We start from the raw sequence: 17,303 nt of genomic DNA on the forward strand, positions 1-17,303 counted from the left end.
TGTGTGACTCTTGTGATTGACTCACCAAAAAACAACAAAAATAGAATAGTGCTATTTTTAAATACGACATGGTAAGAGAAGACAACACATTTCTAAAGGGGATGCCCTAATGTTATTTCAGAGAAGAGTTTTCAATTCGGGGAGTTGCAGATTTCTAAAAGGGGATCAAAGCGCATGCAGCTGCCCTTTCCGATGCTTGTGTTGGCATGTCCTTCGAATGCCCTACTTTCTGATTAGCACCTACTGCTACCCTTTGGACTGGCACCTACAACTAGGAAAGGGGGATAGGAAATCATAGGTTCACAAATTAATTTGGCAGGTAGTTAAATTCTGCACAGAATATATGCTTGAGCCATTTTTCAGAGCAAAGAAGGCAAGGTAAAAGGTGTGTTTGCTTCCTTATCGGTTATTCCCCTGGGAGGCAAAACGACTGTGATTCTCCAGACTCACACAGGTCAGGAATCACTGATGTAATTCAATCCCATATTTTTACAGGAGAAAAAAAACTGAAGCCCAAAGTGATGAAATAATTTGTCAAAACTTTGAACACAGAATCCCCCCCCCCAAAAAAAGTGCAGCACTCTGTAGGACACCAAATTTCTTCCCAGCTTCGGCATTTTTCAAATGGAAAGTTTTCACACAGTCGCGGTGGTTAATAATGCTTTTTATCAGAAAGTAGTATCACTAAAGTGTAAATGCTGCTTTTTTTTCTCCGCTATCTGGCCCTGTAATTTCATTAAGGAGGGCAGCTTCTCCCCACCACTAGTGCAGGGTAATAAATCATTTGAGGCCTGTGACTTGCCCAGAGTCACAGCCCGTTAGTACAAAAGGTGGAACTTTTACTGGGGTCAGCCTGACTTAGAGGCAGAAGGTCCTTTATTCACTCCTCCATTCTGCCTCAGTACCATAGTCGATAATACGTTAGTAACGCTCGGTTCAGGTGCTCAGAGCGCTTTCCCAGAAAACTTACTACAAAGCCAACTAGTCAACTTCATTCAGTACAAATTCCATCAGTCCTTTCCTTCAGGAATTGAAAGTAATTTTGTCTCTTTCCCACAATGCGACCCTCGTTGATAACAGTTATAGCTCGCACAGGCATGCAAGCATCAGGTTTCCTGACACCACTACGTGCTCACCTTTTGCCAGTGAAAAGGGGATCCATTATTAATTACCTTCTTTGGCATCGCGCCCTGCCCTCGCAGACGCAGCGCAAGGCAAAGAGGCTGGAGAAAGGTTCTAAGTCGGCTAGTCCGTTGGACTCAGCTTCACTTCAGGTGCTGGTGTAAACGCAGTTGCCGCGACTGCGGGTTCTTTTTCGCCATGGTTTGGGAGAAAGTCCTCGCTTCCGGAGTGTTATTGCTCGGCTACAGCTCAGCTTTGTGGAGGTAACAGACAAACTTGGGACAAGGGGTGGGCGATTTCGCCCCGGAGCCTCAGGAGGCTCCTGTTTGCAGTGGGAAACTTGGCGTCAAATGGCTTGAGCTGTTTAGGTTTTATTTAGTCTCCTGCTTGACATCGAAGATAATGTAGAGAGCCATGAATCTTAGTCCTCCTCTCCCGATGAGCCCATTTCTGTACTGGCTTTCCTCTTCCTCGGAACTTTGGCTGACGCTTTGGCAACTGCAAACACTTGGGGGCGGGGGAGGGGGATTGAATCAAACAATAAGAATTAAGCTTGAACAGAACCAATACACCTCCTTTAATAAATCAAAGGTCTTGTGAGAATGGATCTCTTTAGCGCTTCGTATAAAAGGGAAGAAGCTATCAGAATACGGAAAAGATTTACTTGTCTCTGCTCTTACAATGTTAAGCTCTTTGAGGGGAGAGACTGTTTTGCCTTTCCTTGCACCCTAGTACTTAGAATAGTGCCTGGCACATAGCAACGACTTAATAAATACTGATTGATTATCTTCTCAGTGGGTTGTTGTGAAGATGAAACAAGATAATGTATGTAAATCATCCCTGTCTCACAGAAACCCTAACTATTCCTCTCAGACTAGTAATGGGCAAGAAAAGGTAACAAGTAGCATGAGGATGTGCGAATGGAAGATTCCCTACCCACTGGTTTCCCCTTGTGTTCTAAGTACTGAAATGGTTATCAGTTTATACGAAGTGAAACCTGTTAACACTGATTGCTCAACTAGTATTTTTTTCCTGAACTCTATCATTAAAGGACAAATAAGCTGGTAACTTATTTGTTACATAGGAAGCCCTTCTATCCTTTAGCATTTATGGCTATAGAATTCTGAAGTGAGAATTCAACTTCAGAATGATGTGTCTGAGAAAAGAAAATATATATCTTTAACATTAAAAAAAATCAGCTAAATTCAGAACATTGTATCTTTTAAGGCAGGACAGAAAAGGGTACTTAATCACATAAGGAAGATTTTCAAGAATAGTTGGATCATACAGCATTTTCTAGGTAACACACCTTTTCTGCCTCTTCCCATGTTCTTCTTGGAAGAGGACCTTTCCTCCTACTTTACTGAGAAAATAAAGGTGAGCTGCCTGGTTTCTCCTACTCCAGACTTCAAAACCCTCTTCAGGGGTGGGGAACCTTCAGCCTCATGTGACCTCCAGGATGTAGGTTCCCACCCCTGCTTACACCTTCATCCATACTCCTATTCTCCTATTCTCTAATCTTTGAGAAAACAAATTATTTGAAGGCAAGGAGTAGTTTTGTATTCCCAGTGTCTTGCAAATAGTAGGTGCTTAATGGATGCTTTTTGGTTGATTGGCCCTTCTTTGCCAAAGTCAATCCTGCTTGTGCTCTGGATCTAAACTCCTCCCATTTCCCTTTCATTTATTCCCTTCGTCCCATCTCCAATTTATCCCCAGGAACTGGCTTCTTCTCAGTTGCCTATAAATATCCTAAAAAGCTTCCTGTGAGTCTGTGAAAATGGAGAAAAGGGACTCTGTACAAGAGATCCTTCAAGGGTAAAAGTGATGAGACTCTGTGACATATTGAATATGTGGAGTGAGTGTGGAGAGAGATGTCAAGGACGTGAGTCTGCCCCTCTGGAAGAATGCTGACATTCTGTACAGTAATAGAGGTTTGGAAGAGAGGAGGGTTTGAGGGAAAAGATAATGAGTTCTGTTTTGGACATATTGAATTTGAGATGCCTAGGGACATGCAGTTTCAGATGTCCAATAAGCAACTGGAGATCAGGAGAAAAGTTAGGGCCGTAGAGGGATGTTAAATGAGTCCATGGGAACCTGATGGGATTACCAAGCAAAACAGTATAGAGGGAGAAGAGGGCCCAGGAGAGACCCTTAGGGGAGCCCTATTCTTAGTGTTCATGACTGGGACAAAGATCGGCAAAAGAGAATCAGTAATGAGATAGGAGAAGAACCGGAAGAGATAAGTGTCATTGAGACCAAGAGTGGGTTCAGGAGAAGAGATCAATAGGTGGCAGAGAGGTCAATGAAGATGAGCATTGAGAAGTCCATTAGATTTGGCAGTGAAGACATTATTGGTAACTTTGGATAGAGCAGTTTCAGTTGAAAGATGAGGTCAGAAGACAGACTGAAGAGGAGTTAAAAGAGAATGTGAGAGGTCTCCTTGCTTCACAGTGGGGAAAGGGGGGGAGTGCCTTTTCTGCCCTGCAGCTGAAACCAAGGTCTTCTGTTCTAGTATTATTGCACTGCAATAATACTACCTCTAGGGGAGGCTAGGTGGCACAGTAAATAGAGCACCAGCCCTGGAGTCAGGAGGACCTGAGTTCAAATCCAGCCTCAGACACTTGACACTTACTAGCTGTGTGACCCTGGGCAAGTCACTTAACCTTGCTTGTCTCACCAAAAAAAAAAGGAAAAAATAATACTGCCTCTTTTTATTATTTCACTTGATTCTTTAGATTCTTTATTTTTCTACATGAATTTTGTTATGTTTCTTGTTCTGTAAAATATCCCTTTAATAATTTAGACTGATATAACACTAAAACTGTAAATTAACTGTCATTCTTGTTATATTGTCACAAACAATGAATATTCCATCAGCTATTTAGGTTATTCTTTTATTTCTTTAAGGAGAATTTTATATCTATGCAAGTATTTTATGTGACTTGGTAGACTGATTCCCAAGTATTTTATGCATTTTGTAGTTATTTGGAATAGGATTTCACTTCATATTATTGTCTCTTGGTCTTTGTTATTCTTATTATAAGGAAATGCTGTTGATTTTTAAGGATTGGTTCATAGCCCACAACTTTGCTGAAGCTATTGATTGTCTCAATATCTTTACTGATTCCCTAGGATTTTAAAAAGCAAATCATTGCATCATTAGCAAATAGGAATAGTTTTATCTCCTCTTTACCTATCTTTGTGCCTTTAATTTCTTTCTGTTGTCTTATTGCTACTTTTAGCATTTACAGAATAATCTGTATCTGATAATAGTGGGAGAAATGGGCATCCTTGCTTCACTCCTCAATCTATTGGAAAAACTTCTGTGTGTCCCCATTTCATATTATGCTTACTTTTGGTTTTAGATGGATACTTTTTATGATATTAAAAAGGCCTTCTATGCCTATAATCTGTGGGTTGTTTTTGGTTTTTGGTTTAAGCATAAATTAATTATCCCTAGTATAAATACAACTTGATCATGATGAATGATTTCTTGGATGATCACCGTAATCTGTTTGACAGGAACTACTTTAAATTTTTTTGAATTGATATTCATTGGTGATATTGTTCTATAGTTCTCATATACTTTATCCTTCCCTAGTTTAAGTATTAGGACTATATTTCTCTCATTAAAAGGAATCTGGTATGATGCTTTCTTTTTCAATTTTTTTGAGAATCATTTGTATAGTGCTAGTACCAATTGTTCATTAAAAGTTTGATAGAATTGTCTGGTGAATCCATTAGATCTAGGACTTTTTTTAATTTAGTAGTCCTTTTATGGCTAGTTCTATTTTTTGCTGAGATTGAATTATTTTAAATATCTATTTCGCTTTCTGTAAGTTTGGATATTTTCTATTTTCAAGGTATTCCTCCTTTTTGTGCATCCTGTTTTGGTAGTGTGTAACTATGCACAGTGGGTTCTGATAATTCTTTTTATTTTTTTTTTGGTTTTGTTGTGGTTTTACCTTGTCCATTTACTGTTTTGTTGATTTGATTTTCTGTCCTCTTTAAAAATCAAATTGGCTAAAGGTTTATCAATATTATTAGTCTTTTCAGAGACTAGCTTTTAGTTTTATTTACCATTTCTGTAACTTTTTTTTGGTTTCCAGTTTATTTCTCCTGTAATTTTTAATATCTCCTCCTTTATGATTATTTTATGTTGGTTTATTTGTTGACTTATTATTTTTTTAAATGTCTGTCCAGTCCATTAATCCTTTCTTTTCTCTTTTTGTTAGTATCATGTTTGTAGGGAACTGAGAACTACTTTAGCTGCACTCCAGAAGTGTTGATATGTTGTTTCATCATTATCATTTTCTTTTTCATAATTATTAATTACTTCTATGATTTCTTCTTTGATCTACTCATTATTTAAGTTTTCATCATTAGATTTCCATTTGGATCTGTGTCTTTTGTTTGTGCTTCCTGAAATGATGACAATTTTAACTACATTATGATATATAAAAATATGTTTACTCATTCTTTTTTGCATTTGTTTGCAGTATCTCTGTGCACTAATACAAGGTCAATTTTTATGAAAATTACATATGATGCTGAGAATTATGTATATTCTTTAGCAGTATCATTTAGAAGATGCCATAAGTTTTTTTAAAACTCTAGTTTCTCCAGCAATTTATTCAATTCGATATTTTTGCTTTTATTTATCTTTCTGTTAGATTTGTTGAAAACAGAGAGAGAGATATTGCAGTCTCCTGTCACTGTTATGTTATTATGTCTTCTTGTAGTTCAGTTAATTTTTCCTTTATGAATTTGGAAGTTAAGGCATTTAGAGCATATAAGCTTAATTAAATTGATGTTGGTTTGTAGTCTACAATTCCTTTTGCATAATGTAGTTTCCATGTTTTACTCTTTTTATGTTTTGATTTTTGTTTTTGTTTTGCTTAATAGCTTGATTGCAACTCCTACTTCTTTGGACTCACCACATAAATAGCAAATTTTGTTTCAGCCTCTCATTTTTATTCTACATATGTTTTTTTTTTCTTTTTAGGTATGTTTCTTGTAAGGAACAGATTGTAAGGTTTTGTTTTCCTAACAATGAGTCACTTTTTTATTTTATTGGATTTTGTAATCTATTAAAGTGATTTGAAGTTATGAGTGTTAGGTTTATATATTCTTCCATTTCTCTCAAAAACTTTTTTTTCTCATTAGGATTTTGTCACTTCTTTCTCTATAAATGCAGTACTTTGTCTAGCTTCATCTACTCTAAGACAACACTATTTTCATTATTTCTCTTCCCCTTACCTCAAGCTCTTCCCTCCCACATTTGTTATCCTTTTCCCTAATTTTGGAGTGCTTAACTTATTAATTACTTTTTCTTTCTTCCTTTTATATAAATCTTTCCTTCTTCCCCCCCCTCAGTTAACTAGTCAAATAAAATCCACTTTCTTTGCCTCCCCTTTAACTTGTTTTATCAGGTTTTTACCTCCATTTTCTGCACTTTTTATTAAAATATATTTCATTATCTTTATAATTTATCTTCCCTTAGGTCTGTCTGTCCTATATTTTTATTCTTTGATTCATAGCCCCTTTGCTTATTTACTACTTCTTTACTCTAGGTATTCCTCATAGAATTAAAGTTTTTAAGATACTATTTTGGGGTTCTCTCTTCTAAACAGTTTTAAGGCTATTGCATTGTAGACTTTGATCCCCCTTTCTGTTGGTGCCTCACTTTAGAAATATTGGTTCCTGAGGATGATAATAGAGGTTAGAAGTATTGTTCCAGGGTAAGAATTTCTCTCTTTCCTTGATTTTGACATTCATTCTTACCATTTGCCCTTCCCATAATCATTTTGTGCCATTTGGCATGAAATCTCCTGTCTTTATGTCCTCCCTCTTTTCAGTTGTCATTTACCAACAAGATGTCTGCTTATGAAGCAAAGTGAGTGGTCACCCTAAGCACCAAATCCTTTCAGATTGTACCAATTGTAATGTCCCCATTTCCATTTATAGAATCTCTCTCTTCTCCCCTGGGAGCATTCTTCAATGGGACTCCTTCCCACTAGTGAAACAATATTCCCCCCATCCTTTACCCTATTTCATTTCCTCCCTTTACCTCCTCGTTCATTGTCCTCTAGACTCCCTTCTTCCTGAGAGACTACAGGAGTTATTTCTCCTTCATTTTTAAAATCTTTGCTTCATTAGATTACATCATATCTTTTCCCCTTTCATCTATTTCTTCCCACTCTTTTTCTCTTACCCTCACATTCTGCAATTCATTCCCCCCCAAAAAATTTAATTCATTTGTCAGCAGGGTGTTGTGAGGTTTAGTTCATGATCTTTCACTTGGGTTTTTTCAGCTTCACTCCTGTTTTATTTCTTTCACCCTTATCTCTTTATGTACTTTAAGAAAGAAATCTCTTAATGATATCTCTGTTCTTTTATTGTTGCTGTATTTGTTTGCCTTTCTTTTTTTTCTGTTATCTGAGGTGTTGTTTGAAAAACAAAATAGTTTGTTCAGAACTTCTTTTTAATTAAAGCTTTGAAGACATCTTTTTTTATTGAACATCCATCTTTATTACTGTTATTAATGGATAGTCTCAGTTTTGCAGGGTTTTTCACCTTGGTTTGCATCTTGAGATCATTTGCTTTTTGGAACATGGTATTTCATTCCCTCTTCTAGTTTGTGGTGCATAAAGAATACTCTTGTGTTATTCAAATTTCCTTTCCTTTGTATTTGAAGGTCCTTCTACTAATCACTTGCAGAATTTATTGTCCCTCACCGAAATTGTTTGATTTAACTATTATGTGTCTTGGAGTTGGCAGCACAAGGTTTTTTGTTTTGTTTTGTTGTTATGGAGACCATTTGTGGATTCTTTCAATTTGCCCCTTGTTTTGCTCTCAGAAGTTCTGGGCAGGTTTTTAAAAAAATATTATTTCTTACATTTCATGTTCAGGTTTTCTGACTTGTCATGTTTTTTGGGAAAACCTATCTTTCTTAAGTTGTTTCTATGTGCCCTGTCTTGAAGGTCAATGTGTTTTACTTATATGGAAATCTTGTTTTCTTTTAATATTATTTCTCTTTGTTTCTCTTCTTCCAGATTGTCCTTCACTTTTGTGTATCTTTATTTTCAATCAGTTCTCTGTTTTGTTTCTTTGGTGAAATCTGCCACCACAGATTCAAGCTTTTCTGTTTTGCTTGTTATTTCTGCTTTGCAGACCACAAATTCTGCTTTTACATTTCTTATTTCTCTTTGAAACCATTTGAAAATCTTTTTCCATGGTTCTATGCTCTCTTGGGAACCCACAAGGATTCTCTTATCAGGTGTTGATTTGTGTTCCTTTGTCCTGCCATATTTGTTCATAAATGTCAGGACTCTTAACTGATCTATTGGCTATATTCCCCTTTCTCCTGAGATCTTGGTGATTTCAGTCTCTTTTTCCTTCTATCTTCTTGTTTCTCATTTTCTAATCACTTCCCCTTTGATGGCAGCTGCCCTGGGAGTTAGACTTCAAATCTGTCTTGGTCTCCTCCCATGCTTGGAAATTTATGTTTCACTGATTTCAGTCTCTGCCCCAAGAGATGTCTGGAGGGGGAAAGCTGTCTCCAGTTAGATGCTGGACCCTTTCCCTCATGCTTACTTGAGCATCATCACATGGCTGGCATCCTTCCCTAGTGTTTTTCGGTTCTCTAGCTGAACTCTTGTAGCACAGAGCGCTGCCATGCTACAATCCCAGAGAGGGCAAGCCTGTGTTTGTTTTTGTGACCTAGAAGAGGGGAGAGATGGAGAGGACAGAGTTGAGTTTTGTGGCAAACCTGTGTGTCAGCTTCTGCAGCCCTGTCTGAGTACGATGACTGATAGAGTTTGGGATGCTTCATGAGTACATTAGGGGTTAGAAAGTAGCCTTCTCTGATGCTAGTTCATCTTGTCATTACTTTACTAGGGTTCTTGGTGTTATAGTTCATGGAGACAGTGGAAATTGCTCTCTTGTATGTATTTCATATTTTGGAGAAAGTTGAAAGGCTATGATTGGAGAAAATGTCTAGTCTTCCATCTTCTTAGTCACAAGACCCATAACCATCCCATCAGTGAATTTTTAAGTGTTTCAATGACTCACAATGCTCAGGCCTATTTTCTACCATAAAACTGTACCCTTAATAACAACTGGGAAGGAAAAAAGAGAAAATACTCTCTAACAAATAATCATAGTCAAGCAACATACATCTATATATGCTCATGTCCAAAAATGTATGTCTCTTTCTTTACTTTAAGTCCATCACCTTGAGTCAGGAGATAGGAAACTTTCATCATAAGTCAGAGATATGGTTGGTCATTGCATGGATTAAAGTACTTGTCTTTCAAAATTGTTTTTCCTTACAATATTATTATCCTTGTATAAATTGTTCTAGTTTTGTTTACTTTACTCTGCATCAGTTCATACTACCCAGGATTCTCTGAAACTCTCTCATCATTTCTTAAGGTACAATAATATTTTATTATGTTCATGTATCTCAATTTGTTTAACCATTCCTCAATTAACAGGTACCTTCCAAGACTCTATCAGAGGCCACATGTGGCCTTGAGGCCCAGATTCCCCTCCCCCCATTAGCTTTTTACTTTTTTTCTCCTCTTTTAATATCCCTTCATGATCAGGAAGTTAGTTTTGCTTGGAACTATCTAGTATTATCCTTCCTTTTCACCTGCTTCTTCATTATCCTGCTTGTTTCCCTATTGAGTTTGATGTATTTCTACACCTAATTATATGTGTGTGCATTTGTGTATTTGAGTTCAACCCTCCTTTGTCTATTTCAGATAGAGTGAGGTTCATCTGATGCCCACTTCTTCCACTCCTTCCGCAGTATTTATATACTCTTTTCTTCATATATCCCAGTTATGAGAAATAGCAAGTTCCAATTCTTTCTTCTTCCTTTTCTTGCTAATATATTCCTTTTCTCCTACCTTCTCTTTCCCAAATTAAAACCTTAAGAATTTATGCAACCCTCAAGTTCACTGTTTTTCTTACCTGACTCTTTCAATGCCTTTTGAAGACATTAAGTTTCTGAAGGAATATTTTTTTCTTCTCTCTCATTAGAATGTTATCACTAGATCATCATACAACTCCTTCCAAATGACTCAAAATTTTACCTTTCTAGGTTTCTCTTGACTCTCGTGCTTCCGTATCAAAATTCCTACTCAACTCTGTTCTTTCAATCAGAAATGTTTGAGAGTCCTCTGTTCCCTTAAAGATCCACTTCCCCCCCTTCCCTGTAGAATTATTACCAGCTTTGCAGAGTAACTGATTCTTGATTGTAAATCTATCCCCTTTCCCTTTTGGAACATGGTAGTCTTAAGATTTCTTATTTATAGGAAAAGCTCCCATGTCTCATTTGATTCTAATTATGGTCTTTTGGACCTTGAACTGCTTCTTTCTGGCTACTTACTGTATTTTTTATTTGACATGGGAGGTGGATTTTAACTATTACATTCCTGTGATTTTCTTTGTAGGGTTTCTTTTGGGGAGTGATTGTTGGATACCTTCTAGCTTCACTTTGCCCTCTGTTTCTAATAAATCTAGACTGTTTTAATTCTGAAATATAGTATATAGGTTTGTTTTTTCTCATGTTTTCAAGGAGTCTGAGATTTTTAAATTAAATCTCCTGGATCTATTTTCTACGTCAATTGTTTTTTGATAGCAGATATTTTGACTTCTATTTTTTCAGTCTTTTGATTTTATTCGAGTATTTCTTCTTGGAGTCTTTGTTCTAATATTTCTCATGGAGACTTTTATTTCTGTTTGGTTCATTCTAGTTTTTTGGAAGTATGTTACTTGGATAAAATTTACTACTTATAAGTTATTCTTTTTCCAATCCTTTTCTCCAGAACTTTTATTTCATTTTTTTATCTTCTCGCTTCCTTTCTTCTAAATACACATGTAGTGCTAATAGAAAATCCATTTTCACTTTTTAATCACTGCTTTTAATTCTTGCTCCTTCAAAAATCTAGATCTAAGATAATTTTATATTTGTATGATTCTCTGATATACTCATTTCTCTAGCTTTAGTTCCTGATTTCTGATTTTTTACCAGGGCCAGATCCCATCTCCTGATAAGCTTCTGGTTGAAATTATTGGTCCTACTTTGTCTCATCCTGGGTCCCCTGGGTTTTTGTGCTGACCTCCACCTCTTATGGTTTCACCACCCTGAATCTCTGAAGTTTCATATGCTGGATCTTCAGGGCCTTATATGGTATCTCAAGGTAAAGTGAAAGGGAATTGGGAGGCCCTGGGCCTTGGGTTGTCCCAGTCCAGGCTCTACCAGATGGTGCTAGTTGCAGAGCATCCAAGGTTCCCATACTAAGTATTTCTGATCATCCTGATATTTTTTGACCTTCTTGTGTCTTTTTCAGTGACCCTCTCTGCCTATTGCCTCTAGGTATAGAAACACAGACTACCAATGTCTCTGATCTATTCCTAATAACACTGGAAGTCTGTGGGCTTGTTTGCCTGTACTGCTGCAGGTTTTATTGGGAGTCCCCTTTCCAATTTCTTATAAACTTCTGGCTGACATTTTTATACAGTTTCAAGTAGAAGATGTTATTTATTGTGGGTTCTAATTGGATTTCTTGATCATTATTCAATCTGGTGCAAATTTCAGATTTTTGCTAGATTAAGTATGTAGGAGCTTGGTTTTCTGCCTCCCATTCATACAACCATCTTAATATCTTTATTGGTTTGTTTGGTTTTTAAGCACACATTAGTTCTCCTTTTCTCAAAAGCTTTTTTTGCATGCGTTAATATAATCATGTGACTTATTATTTGTAAGAGATATTTTCTATTATGTTTATATTTTTCTCTATGTTGGAACAACTCTTATGTTTCTGGCATAAATTCAATGTGAGAATAGTGAATACTCCTTTGAATTTATTGATATAGACTCTTTGCATATATATTTTGCATAATGCATTTTTGCATTAATATTCTTTACATATGTTGGTCTAAAATTTTCTCTCTTTATATCTCCTTGGTTTGGGTATTGGGACGATATTTCTCTCATAGAATAATTTGGTAAGTTACCTTCTTTCTCTATTTTTCCAACTTAATTTTTTGTAATGTTGGAGATAATTATTAGAATATCTGATTGAATTCACTTATAAATCTGGCAGGAGAGGATTTTTTTTTCTCTTGGAGTCCCTTCATGACTTACTCAGTTTTTTCCTGGAATTGGGTTGTTTAAATGTTCTATTTCTTGTTCTGTCAACCTGAGACTTTTTTTTTTGCAAGTATTCATCTATTTCATTTAACTTAATCCATTTTATTGGCATACATTTTTGTAATTTTTTTGTAATATTGGAGTTAATTATTAGAATATTTGATTGAATTCACTTGGAAGTTGAGCAGAACATGGTGGGGGGTTTTTTTCTCTTTGAGTCACTTCCTCTTTTGCTCATTTTCCCCCCCTGAAATTGGATTGTTTAAGTAATCTGTTTCTTGTTCTGTCAACCTCAGCCATTTTTGGTAAGTATGCATCCATTTCACTTAATTTACCCATTTTGTTGGCATGTAATTTAGCAAAATAGCTTCTAATTCCTCTTTACCTATTATAAATCCTCCCTTTGCATTTTGGGTTTTTTAAATTTGTTTTTCCTTTCTTTTTTAAAAAATCAAAGTAGCTAATTTGACAATTCAGCTCCTAGTTTTATTTATCAGCCCAATGGCTTTCTTTGGTGATGGTGGTGATAGTTTTGATTTTGTTTGTCTCTTTGTTTTTCAAAATTTCTATTTTTCCATTTCTTTTGGGTTTTTGATTTGTTGCTTTTCTAGTTTAAAAAAAATATATATGTCCAATTTATTATTTCCCTTCTAAGTGAAATAGTAGCTAGCATTTATACAGTGCTGTAAGATTTATAAGGTGTTTTGCCAATATCTCATCTTAATGAAAGTGTTTGGAGATCTCGTGGCAAGAAAACCCACTTTGTTACAATTTAGAATACATGGCAATAAAAAAATTAATCTATATATTGTCACTTGCCATAGCAGGTGAAAGCTTCAATAGACACATATCTCCATGGGACAAGTAGACTTCTGCATATAAGCCATTTCCTCAAGTACAGAAAATACATCATTGTGTTTATTCATGATCAGTCATTGGCCTTGGTGCAATTTGTGTTGTCTCAGGGGAAGAGAGACAGAAATTTTATAATCTACTAGTCTATCACTGACTTTGGTAGGGGTCCAAGACAGGATGGGCTCTGTTTATCTTTTGGTTTGCCTTGTACAAGAACTCATGTAAAAGAAGGGAAAGCATAGGAGTAAAATGGGACAGCCCACTTATACTTGAAATGGAGATTTATTCTAAAATGCCATTATTCATATCAAGAAAAGGTAAATACAGTACCTTTTTCTCTGTAACCAGAGATTTTTTTCCTCTGTAAAAATCTCACAGAGATATCTAGCTATGACACTGAAGTTTTTGTATATGGTCATATTAACATTTTCTTAGATAAAATTATTGCTTCTATGATTTAATTATTCTTTGACTCATCCATGCTCTGGATTGAATTATTTAGTCTCCATTTAAATTGGAATCCTTATAATTTCTCTTATTTATATTTTTTGCATGTGATGTGATTAGTAAAAGATACATTTAATTTTTTTTATTATTTGTTTATGGCTTTTTATGTCTAGCATATGGTCAGTTTTTTGTAAAGGTGCCATACAAAATATGTGTACTCCTTATAATTCCCATTAAGTAATTGACAGAGATATGTTATACCTAACTTTTCTAAAATTTTATTCAGTTCCTTAAACTCTTTCCTGTTTATCTTGTTAGTTTCTCTAGTTTTAAAAGGAGCACATCAGTCCACAACAATTACTGTTTTGCTATCTGATTCTCCTTAAAATTTCATTAGCTTTTCCTTGAACATTAGATATTATGTCATTTGGTACACATATATTAATTACAAATATTGTTTAATTATTTATTGTACCTTTAAACATAGCATAGGTCTTCTGCAAATGTCTTTTAACTATGTGTATACTGTCCTGTTGCCTTGTCTGAGGTCGCAATTGCCACTCCTGCTTTTCTTGGATTCCTGTGATGCATTATAGATTCTACCATATCCCATCATCTTAACTCTATGTGAATATTTGTTTTAAGCATATTTCTTATAAAGAACTGTTTTCTAATTCTTTCTGTCATGCTTCTGTGTCTTATGGGTGACAGTATATAATTTACTTTTTGGCCTTGATCTCCCTCTATCTGATAAAAAATAAAATGAGGCATGAGACGAAGGGAATGAGATCAACAGCAGTAATCTGTAATTGAGTTATCACACCCTACTCCTTTACCCTTTCTCTCTTCAGCCCAGACAAAGATTAATGCTTTTTCCCTCAATTTAATACTCTCTTTATAATATGCCCTCCACAATTGAAATATGTTTTGTTTGTGACTAATCCTTACCCAAACATCAATTCTTTCTCAAACCCTGTCGTTTCCTCATTCTGTCCTCACTTATTTACCTGTTGAATTTAATTTAATTTAGTTATGCACTACGTTTTGTATTTGTTCAACCTTGCTATGCTTGGTTCAGAGGATACCTGATGATGGTTCATGAGATGCCTTACTTCACCCATCCAATCTTCATATTCCTAAGTTCCTCCCTCTTATTCTTCATTTGTTTATTAGTTTATTCCTTTTCTCTTCCCTTTTCTTTATTCTCTAAACAACAACAACAACAATAAAACAGAATAAAACTATGCTCATGGCCCGAATTTATCTTTCTTTGATCTCTTTGACTCTTGAAGGCTGTGGGATTCTGAGATGACAGTGATCCCTTCTCCCTTGAATAGAATATAAGTACTTCCACATCATTTAGGCCCTTTAAAAGTCCGAATGTATTTATCCTTCCTGGTTTCTCTCATCTCTGCTGTTTGTAATTCAAAGATTATTCCCGCTGTGGTTTTCTTGGTAGGAATGCTTAGAAGTCATTTATTCTGGTAAAAGCATTTTTTTTTGCTTATAGAATTAAGTTTAGTTTTCAAGATAAGTAATTCTTGTTTGAGAGCCTTTTCTTTTGCTTTTGTATATGATGATATTCCTGCAAAATCTTGTGGGATGCTGGCTGCAGTTCCCACCTATTCAATCATTGTCTTTCTTACATTTTTTCTTTGACCTAGAAACTATGGATTGTGGTTGATATTCATTTGTATTATCATTTTGAGGATTCTTTCAGGAGGCAACCTCCTGATTTTTTATATTTTCATTTTGCTCACTTGTTCTAATACTTACAGGCAATTCCCATTTATATTTTGAAATGTCACATCCAGAGGATTTTTTTTTGTTTAGTTGGTCATAACCATAGTTTTCTGAGACTCTAGTACTTCTTGAATTGTTTCCTTATCTTATTTTCAAGGTCATTTTTTATAGGAAATAACTCATGGGTTCTATTTTTTCAATACGTTGCCTTCTAATACTTCTTATTATGATATCTGCCAGGGTTCTCCATTTCTCTCACAACAGGAATGCCACAAGGATTACTTTTCCTTAGAAGTTACAAAGCTGTCCTTGGGACTTGATTGGCCCTTGCCTTCCTTGATACAGCTTCCTTGTCACCTAAAAAAATAAAACATTCTCCCCCTCCCCCTCACACACACATGGTCAGGACTCTCTGTATTAGTGGATATCTGAAGACCACACAAGTCATCATACTCTGCCCTGCTGACCAGAAAGGTTTCTATATTGAGAAGAAAGGGACCATGTGTCTAGAAGCTAAATGCCTCTGCATCCTTATTGCATATTATTATTTTATTATTGCTTTACTAGGGCAAAATAAACCTTTTTTTTATTATTATTAACTTCTCAGTGATTTACAAGTGTCTCATTTTTATCCTAAATTTGAACCTGAGCAGGGTGCTGGTACTAAGTCAGCTAGGTGGTAGAATATATAGAATGGTAGACCTCAAGTCAAGAAGACCTGAATTCAAATCCAGCCTGTGTGACCCTTGGCAAGTCACTTAATCCCTCTGTCTACCTCAGTTTCCTCAACTATAAAATGGAGTTAATAATCGTACTTACCTCACTGGGTTGTTAAGAGAATCAAATGAGACAATATTTATAAAGCACTTAGTCAGTGCCTGGCACATAGCAGGTGCTGTAGAAATGCTCTTCCTCTTCCTTTCTACTACTGGTGTCAGGCCCACCCCTAAGATTTGTATTATTGAGCTTTTGAGTTCTTTTTGTCCCTCTATTTTTCAGTATGTTCACTGCTTGGGTAAGATTTTCCACTTTTTGCTTCAAGTTTTTTATTCTCTCTCTCAGTGTTTCATTTTGTGCCTCTTCAGTCATTTTTTTTATTCACTCTTGTCCTTGTTGTTTCTGAGGTTCTGCTTATAATTACCACAGTGTTATTTTCACCTTATGAATTAATGCTGTGCTGGGACTTCCTTCTGCTCCCACTAAAGTCCAGCTGCCACTTCATTGTCACAGTGCTAGGTTAGGTAATTGAATCCTGATACTATCTCTCATGTTGTTGTCCCTGGCTGGGAAACTGCCCAAGATCAGGTTCTGCCAGTCAGTCAGTAAATCAGTCAACCACAACAGTATGTTAAGCATTTGCTGAGTGCTTACTATCTGCGTGGCTAAATACTGGTTATGAAAAAAAAATAGCCATCTTCTGGTGTAGACACAACCCATAGCTTGTGCTGACTTAAGGCTTGTTTCCTGACCCAGACCTGACCAAAGCCTGTATTGACCGCAGCTTATCCTCTGGCATATCCTAGAGCAGCAGCTCATGCTGGACTTCATGCCCTGTCCACACAAGCAGGAAGTTTTCAGTCTTTAGATTATCCTCAGGTTTCAGTCTATCTCTTGGTGTTGTCCTGAACCAGCACAGTAGAACATTCTGGTGCTTCTCTTTCATTTTGTTGAATCTTTGTTTCTTCTAGAGCTCATCATTGATTAGCACAATGCCTGCCATGTAGTAGGTGCTTAAGAAATGGTGGCGATGGTGGTCAGTTGTTTTTCAGTCATGCCTCTTCATGACCCCATTTGGGGTTTGCTTGGCAAAGATACTGGAGTTGTTTGCCATTTCCTTCTCTGGCTCATTTTACAGATGAGGAAACTGAGACAAACAGGATTAAGTGACTTGGCCAAGGTCATGCAGTTAGTAAGTGTCTGAAGCCAGATTTGAACTCAGGAAGATGAGTCTTGCTGACTTCAGGCCCAGCAC

The 17,303-nt window shown here is 36.1% G+C and overlaps 1 protein-coding gene across 1 annotated transcript in view; it reads left to right on the forward strand.

Moving 5' to 3' along the window:
• The first annotated feature begins 1,019 nt into the window (after positions 1–1,019).
• Positions 1,020–17,303, forward strand: part of CATSPERE (catsper channel auxiliary subunit epsilon) — a 177,575-nt gene continuing 161,291 nt past the window's right edge. The window contains exon 1 of the mRNA XM_020982097.2: positions 1,020–1,385. Within this exon, the coding sequence (XP_020837756.2) occupies positions 1,321–1,385 (65 nt within the window). The 5' untranslated portion in view covers positions 1,020–1,320. The remainder of the gene's footprint in view (positions 1,386–17,303) is intronic.

Source organism: Phascolarctos cinereus, unplaced genomic scaffold (assembly GCF_003287225.1).
Source record: "Phascolarctos cinereus isolate Bilbo 61053 unplaced genomic scaffold, phaCin_HiC Scaffold_5;HRSCAF=322, whole genome shotgun sequence".
Taxonomy (NCBI): Eukaryota; Metazoa; Chordata; class Mammalia; order Diprotodontia; family Phascolarctidae; genus Phascolarctos; species Phascolarctos cinereus.